The 8,357-nt window shown below is 46.6% G+C and overlaps 1 protein-coding gene across 1 annotated transcript in view; it reads right to left on the bottom strand.

Moving 5' to 3' along the window:
* Positions 1-340: 340 nt before the first annotated feature.
* IL10RB (interleukin 10 receptor subunit beta) overlaps positions 341-8,357 on the bottom strand; it is a 32,984-nt gene continuing 24,967 nt past the window's right edge. The window contains 1 exon segment of the mRNA XM_008066933.1: positions 341-745. Coding sequence (XP_008065124.1) covers positions 575-745 — 171 coding nt within the window. The 3' untranslated portion in view covers positions 341-574.

Raw genomic sequence — 8,357 nt, 5'->3', positions numbered from 1 at the left:
CATTACAATCATTAAATCAAGCTGGGCATGGTGGCTTATGCCTGTAATCCTAGCACTTTGGGAGGCTGAGGCGAGAGGACTGCCTGAGCCCAGGGGTTCAAGACCAGCCTAGGTAACTTGGCGAAACCTCGTCTCTATAATAAATAAAAAAAAAAAAAAAAAAAAAAAGAAAATGAGCCGAGCATGGTGGCGCACGCCTGTAGTTCCAGCTACTTGGAAGGCTGAGGTGGAAGAATTGCCTGAGCCCAGAAAGTTGAGGCTGCAGTGGCCATGAGCATGCCATTGTACTCCAGACAGAGTGACAGAGTGAGACTCTGACTCAAAAAAAAAAAAAAAAAAAAAAAAATCATGAAATCATTATAAAGCAGCAAGTTCCCAAGATGGAGTATTTTCACTAAGTGAGCCTTTAAAATCCAGCTCTATGGTTGTGTAGACAAGTCCAGGGTCTGACAAGTTCAAAGGTCTGAGGTTTGCTTGGGGGTCTTGGACACCTTTGTCATTCTGATCACCCACTGAGGCAGAGGTGAGAAAATAGTAGTCACAGTCCCCAGAAGAATGGTTCCCTCCTCAGGGACTAGCTTTGGGGTTCCTGCCCAGACAGGGTCCCACAGCTGTGGCTGTCACTGGGATTCTGCTTGCTGTTTTCAGAGTCTTCTGCAATGACACTTAATTTGTCAAAAACTTCATTCTCATCAGAGAGTGGGAAGAAGAACAGAAGTTTGCTGTGATGAGGGTGGCCCAAAAACTGCAGGAGAACAAAAGGACAGTTAATGACCAAGTTTTCACATTTCTTTCTCTGGGTTTATAGGAATTTTTTTTTTTTTTGAGTTGGTGTCTCACTCTGTCGCCGAGGCTGGAATGCAGTGGTATGCTCATGGCCACCACAGCCAAGACCTGCTGGGCTCAGGCAATCCTTCCTCCTCAGCTTTCCAAGTAGCTGGAACTACAGGTGCACACTACCATGCCTGGCTGATTATTTATTTATTTACTGTAGAGATGAGGTCTTGCCAAGTTGCCCAGGCTGGTCTCAAGTCCCTGGGCTCAGGCAATCCTCTTGCTTTGGACTTCCAAAGTGCTGGGATTACAGGCTTGAGCCACCGTGCCTGGTCAGGATTTTTTTAAACAGAATTCTTGGCTAGAAAATGCTATTATTAAAATGTGACAATAGCTGGGCGCAGTGGCTCATGTCTGTAATCCTAGCACTTTGAGAGGCCAAGGTAGGAGGATTGCTTGAGACCAGGAGTTGGAGACCAGCTCGGGCAACATGGCAAGACCTTGTCTCTACAAAAAAATATTTAAAAAATGAGCAAGGCGCATGCCTGTAGTCCCAGCTACTTGAAGGCTGAGGTGGAAGGATCACCTGAGCCCAGGAGGTTGAGGCTGTGGTGGCTGGGAGCGTGCCACTGCCTTCCAGCCTGGGTGACAGAGTGAGACTCCAATTAAAAAAAAAAAAAAAAAGTGAAAATAGGCCAGGTGCAGTGGCTCATGCCTATAATCCCAGCATGTTGGGCCAAGGTGCGATTGCTTGAGCCTAGAAGTTGAAGACTAGCCTAGGCAATATAGTAAGACCTTGTTTCTACCAAAAAAAAAAAAGTTGCAATAACAGTATGTCAGTTCCTCAAAAAAATTAAAGTCGTGTTCCATATGATCCGGCAATTTCACTCTTATGTAAATACCCAAAAGAACTGAAAGCAGGGTGTTGAAGAGATGTGTGTATACCCATGTCCAAAGCAGCATGATTCACAATAGCCAAAAGGTTGGAAGCAACCCAAGTGTCCATCCACAAACAGATGGATAAGTGAAATGTGGCCTATACACACAACACAATCTTATTCAACCTTAAAAAAGAAGGACACTCTGACACATGCTACAACATGGATGGACTTTAAAGACAAGCCAGACATGCAAAGACAAATACTGTATGATTTTGCTTCTATGAGGGACCCAGAATGGTCAAGTTCATTGAAACAAAAAGTAGGAATGGTGGTTGCCAGGGTCTGGGAGAAAGAGGAACAGGGAATTATTGTTTAATGGGAGGAGAGTTTCAGTTTTGGAAGATGAAAAAAGTTCTGAAAATGGACAGTGGTGATGGTTACACAACCATGTGAATGTACTCAGTGCTGCTGAATTGTACTCTTAAAATGATTAAGATGATAAACTTTATGTAATGTGCATTGTGCCACAATTTTAAAATTGTGATGCCGGGTATGGTGGCTCATGCCTATAATCTTAGCACTTTGGGAGACAAAGGTGGGAGGATTGCTTGAGTTCAGGAGTTTGAGACCAGCCTGGGCAACATAGGAAGACCTCGTCTCTACCAAAAATAAAAAATTAGTCAGGCATGGTGGTGCATGCCTGTAGTCCCAGCTACCTGGAAGGCTGAGGAGGAAGGATTGCCTGAGCCCAACAGGTTGAGGCTGCGGTGGCCGTGATTGTGCCACTGCACTCCAGCTTGGGCGACAGACTGAGACTCCGACTCAAAAGAAAAAAAAAAGATATGTGACAATAAATATGCAACTCATTTGCCAAGTGATCCAGGTCACCCTCTAACAGTTCCCTCTTTTAAGCCAGAAGGGAGATTTTTTTTTAGTCTGATCTTCATGCAGTGGGGCTGACACAGCTTTGATGCCGTTTCCTTTAGGAAGCAAGCCCTGGATAAATATGTGTTGGAATAACAAGTAGAATCTCCCATGAGACCTCGGGCTGAGTTAGGGGCCCTCTTTGATGCTCCCCAGCATCCTGCATGTCCCTCCATTCCAGCCTTTAGACCTGCACACCCAGTATAGCAGCCACGAGCCACATGGGCTACTGACCACTTGAAAAATGACTAAGTTCAAGTTGATACATGCTCAAGTGTAAAATAGACAACAGATTTCAAAGACTTTGTATGAGAAAAATGTAAAATATCTCAATTATTCAGAAAATACATGCTGAAATGATGGTGTTTTAGATATTCTGGGTTATGTATTATTAATGTTAATTTCACCTGTTTCTTTTGACTCTTCATACATGTGGCAACAGCTGGGCACGGCAGCTCATGCTTATAATACCCGTATTTAGAGGAGCTGAGGCAGAAAGATCACTTGAGACCTGAAGTTTGAGATCAGCCTGGGCAACAGAGCAAGATCCTGTCTCTTTTTAAAAAAATAATTTAAAAAAATTAAAAGATGTGGCTACTAGCAAATTTGAAATATATGTGGCTTGTGATATGTTCTGTCGGGCAGTGGTGCTGCCTTTGCACACTTGATGGACACCAACTCTTCCCAGTTTGTCTCTCCTGTAGACAGGGCCAATTAAGGGCAGGGACCACAGGCCAATCATCTTTCTCTCAGGTGCTTTGAATAATGAAGATGCCCCTATACAAAGAGGTATCCAAAAATTCTGGAGTTATCTTTGGAGGGTGGGCCCTTTGCAGTACACTTGGAATTTGTTCCTCTGAATCAAACAGTCAACCAAAGTTTTTACCTGTAGTTTTGAGAAGACTGTGTCATGAATTGTGGAAGAAACATCCCAAGTTGTGGCAAACAGATGACTGGCTTTTTTCTCCATGACAACGTAGCTGCCCACACTGTGCGGAGTATTGAGCAGTTTTTGACCAAAAATGGCATGTCCCCCGTGCCCCACCCTCCCTATTCACCTGATCTTGCCCCAGTGACTTTTTTTCGTTTGTTTCCCTGGATGAAAAAAGTCCTCAAAGGGAAACGTTTTACTGATATGGAAGAGGTGAAACAAAAAACAGCAGCGGCACTGAAAGGCATCAAAATGGATGAGTTAAAAAAATGTTTTGAGCAGCAAAAATAGCGTCTTGATAGGTGTATTGCATCACATGGAGAGTACTTTGAAGGTGACTGAAGTTTAGACATGTAAGAATAAATACACAATTTTTATAAATAAATTCTGGTTTTGGGGGGTTCCCCTTTGTGTTTCCTGAAACCTCTGCTGGCTTCTCATTCTCCAGTGCTTAATCTTCACCATGAGATGAAGAAGCATGCTTCAAAGCTTTGTATTTTGACCTCTTCCATCCAAATGGAGCCCCTCTCAGCATTATTTCCACACGCTGCCTTTTGATATGACTTAATGGAAGTGAGTGCGGCCGCACTACCTACTGGTGTGGACCCGCTGAGATCTGTCCTCATGGGTTTTGAGCAGCTGATGGGGGTAGGCGGGGGGAGCAAGTGAAACAATGTCCAGATCTCCGCTGGGCCAAAGAAGCTGGGAGAAGGGAAACCTCCCTAAACCTCAGATCCAGTGGATTTATGAGACTGGGCTGGAAGCTACCCTGGGTTCTCTTGGGAGTGGGGAAGAGGAGAAATCAAAGAATGATGCATACAATTTCAAGAAAGCAAATATCAGGCTGTGTCTCCTGCTTAGACACACACACACAGGCACACGTACACACGCATGCATACACACACATCATGGTGGCTGGCTCAGTAGATCACTGCTGGATAAATTTCCCTATTGTTTTTTCAACTCAAAGTCTCCATTCCTAGCAAATCTCCCTAAATTTGAAATGATTCTCTGGGCCGTGGGTGAAATATTCTATATGTTCTGAGTCAAACTGAAGAATTTGGTGAGGTAAGGACCCCAAACTGCTCCGTAGTTGCCTAGCACTTCTTTCGTCTTTGCTCCTCTGGCCCTCCTCCAGCGCCCCCAGCCCTCGCCTCTGGTTTCCCAGACACTGGCAGGCCTGCAGAGTCTTCTAGCCTTGGAGGCCAGAGCTCCTGCCAACAGGCTCCTTTACTGTTTGCTCCATCTGTCCTTTCCTTCTGACTAGTCTCTTTGATGGCAAAGCCAAGAGGCAAAAGCAGCAGGGGAATAGTTCTGATTCCTCTTGATTCTCAGTTAACAAAACATCTACCCAGAGGAAAGACCTGCCCCTCTTTGTTCTCCCTGCTGCAGCTGTGACTTCCTAAAGCTTACAGAGGATTCTTAGCTCATGCTAGAGGATTCTTAGTTCCTTCTGGTGCTGCAATCTTGCCGGCACTCTTTTTAGAAGGTTCTAGCTGCTCTGAAATGCTGACCTATGGTTCCGGGCCCCACTTTCTATCCACAGTGGATGCTGGGTTGTGTTGTCCAGATCTGCTTGTTCCCCTAGTTTCTAGGAGTACTGTCTGGCAGCTGAAATGGCTCAAGGCGAAGTCCCTTTCTAGGAAGTGCCCTTCACAGAAGGCAGCTGCCTCGGTCAAGGCTCTGTGTTCTTCCCAGAGGCAGCCTGCATCAACTGACTGGTTGGTGTGGGAACAAAGGCTTGATATTAGCCATCACAACAAGATGTTAACAGGACTGGAAGTGCTGGAAGTGGCAAGGCGTTGGTAAGGCACATGCACTGTGTAGGGTGGAAAACTCACCTGATGAAGATCCAAGGGCTTGCCACTTCCAGTAGAGTTCGAGGGGTCCCATGGAGTGGGTCATGCCCGGGACATCCTCTTGCAAGGATCAATTACTGTATCCTGCCCCTCCCCACACTAGGAAGGATGCTCTATGCTTCATAGGCCTTCTTGAGTTCTGAAGCAACATGCTCCTCACATAGGGATACCCCTCTAAACGTGTTCATCAAGTGACACAGGAGGTTACCAGCCTTCAGAGCAGAAAAGGGCCTTGTAGAAGGCAGGGGCTATGGAGCAAGTTACTCTACCCTCACCTCAAAACTGGAGCATTATCTACCAATGACAATATAAGGGGGATCCCCAAAATCCCAGAATTTATTTGTAAGAAGCTGTGTATCTTATTCTTTTTTTTTTTTTTGAGTTGGAGTCTCACTCTGTCACCCAGACTGGAGTGCAGTGGCCCCTCCTGGCCACCGCAGCCTCGACCTGCTGGGCTTCGACGATCCTTCTGACTCAGCCTTCAGAGTAGCTGGAACTACAGGTGTGCACTACTATGCCCGGCTAATTTTTTGATTTATTGTAGAGATGAGGTCTCGTCAAGTTGCCCAGGCAGGTCTCGAACGCGGGCTCAGGCAATCCGCTCACCTCAGCCTCCCAAGGCACGGGATTACAGGCTGAGTCACCGAGCCTGGCCATGTATCTATTCTTACATGTTTAAACTTCAGTCACCTTCAAAGTACTCTCCACTTGAGGCAGTACACCTATCGAGATGCTTTTTCTACTGCTCAAAACAGTTTTTGAACTCTACAATTTTGATGCCTTTTAGTGCTTCTGCTGGTTTTGTTTGTTTGTTTGTTTTACCTCTCCCATATCAGCAAAACATTTCCCTTTGAGGACTTCTGTCATCTGGGGAAACAAAGAAAAAGTCGCTTGAGGCGAATATGGGTGAATAAGAAGGGTGGAGCGCAGGGGTCATGCCATTTTTGGGTCAAAAACTGTGGAACACTCAGCGCAGTGTGGGCAGGTGCGTTGTTATGGTGGAAGAACCAGTCACCTGTTTGTCACAACTTGGGATGTTTCTTCCGCAAATCATGGCACAACATCCTCAAAACTTCCAGATTAAAGCCGATGGGTTCCTAGAACACCTACCTAGCAGAGGAAGACTGTGTGTGTGGACTACCAGGGGCCGGCCATACAAAAAAGACAATTCCTGGGTTTTTTTGGGTCCCTCCTTGTATGCTCACTGAACCTGATGGTTGACTTGGCAGATCTTTGAAGTGTCTGTGGTGAGCAAAGACGCTGGGTGGAGTTTACAGCAAATCCCAAGAGGAGAATCACAATGCAAACACTAGAGTTCCAGAGTCAGGTTGGGGTATCTGTAGCAGATAATCATACTCTGTTTGAAAACCAGCTCCCGGAGGGTTACAGGGACCCGGTAGAGATAGATCCACTGACTAGGGACACAGGTGATCATGCAGCCTGGAAGTGACCATCATGAGGCCTGTCTCATCCAGCAGGATGAAAGATGGGATCAGAGGGCACATGTCTGAACACAGGTGGCTCAGACCTCCTTGGTATCTACCCCTTTGCACTGGTGTCTCTTTGTCTGCTCACACTGTGACCACGTGGGGGGACAGGTCTTAATGGCCAACTGAAGACGGAGGAAAAAGGCAGCCTTGTTTCAGAAGGAGGTCAGCATGGTATGGAGACACAAACCAAAAATAGCCTTTGCATTACAGCTCCAATCAGGGAGAAAGTCTCCCAACGGGCAGAGCTTCAGGCTGAGCATCTGGTCATGCCCTGTGCATGGAAAGAAAAGTGTCCCAAGATCAGGTTGGCTACAGAATCCCTGGCAGGGGTTAATCCTGCTGGTCATGGGCCTAGCAGAGAGAAGCTAAGGATGTCTGGGGAAGAAACATACGAATGTGCCTTGTGCTGGAAGTGTGGAGATTTCTGTGTCACATATTAACTCCCACCAAGACCATGTGCCATGGAAAGGGAACAATCAAGGACACAGGATGACACAGCCAGTGAATGTCTGCTGGCCTCTGCCACTGGCCATCTGGTGGCAGAATGGACTCATGAACAAAGCGATTGTGGTGGTAGGGACAAAGGTTCTGTGTGGCCCCAGAAGAAGGGCTCCCACTCCCAAGGCTGGCACAGTTACTGCTGTGTCCAATGTCTAAGCCGCCTGCAGCAGAGATCAGTGCTGAACTCCCAACATGATGGTATCCCCTGTGAAGGCCAACCAGTCACCTGGTAGCAAGCTGATGACATAAACTCTTGCACTCTGGAAGGGACAGTGATGCACCTTGGCCACAGCTGATGCTTATTTAAGGCATGATTTGCCATTCATGCTCTGCAGGGCCTGTCAACACCACTGAGACTACAGCATGTTTGCTCCACTGATGGAGGATCCTGCTAGGGGTTGAACAAAATTCACATGTACGCTGGGTTTGGTGGCTCGTGCCTGTAATCCCAGCACTTTGGAAGGCTTGAGGTGAGAGGATTGCTTGAGCCCAGGGGTTCGGGACCAGTCTGGGAAACTTGGCAAGACTTTGTCTCTATAATAAATCAAAAAATTAGCTGGGCGTGGTGGTTCACACCTGTCATCCCAGCACTTTGGGAACTTTGGGAGGTGGAGGCAAGAGGATTGCCTGAGGCCAGGGGTTTGAGACCAGTCTGGGCAAGTTGGTGAAAGCTTCTCTCTACAATAAATAAAAAAATTAGTCAGGCGTGTATGACGGTTTCTGCCTAGGGCTACTCTCTAGGGAGGCAAGAAGGTCGCCAAAGAAAAGTTCAGACCGCCAGGACTTGTATGTGTGGGAGACAAAGTGCTTGGTTTCTTTGCTATCTTTCTTTTTGTTGGTGAAGCAACTCCACGAAGGACCTGGAAACTTCAACAACTGCACAGTATGCTTTTCTGGGACTCCGGTGAGTCATCCCTCATTTATCACCCACACACCCACATATTTGGAAGTGCTCTTGGACCCCTGGCTTTGCTGTTAAAATAAGTTCCTGGGTCTC

The sequence above is a fragment of the Carlito syrichta genome, unplaced genomic scaffold (assembly GCF_000164805.1).
Source record: "Carlito syrichta isolate Samal-C Ts95f unplaced genomic scaffold, Tarsius_syrichta-2.0.1 Scaffold309198, whole genome shotgun sequence".
NCBI classification, from domain to species: Eukaryota; Metazoa; Chordata; class Mammalia; order Primates; family Tarsiidae; genus Carlito; species Carlito syrichta.
This window is presented reverse-complemented; position numbering and strand designations above follow the sequence as displayed.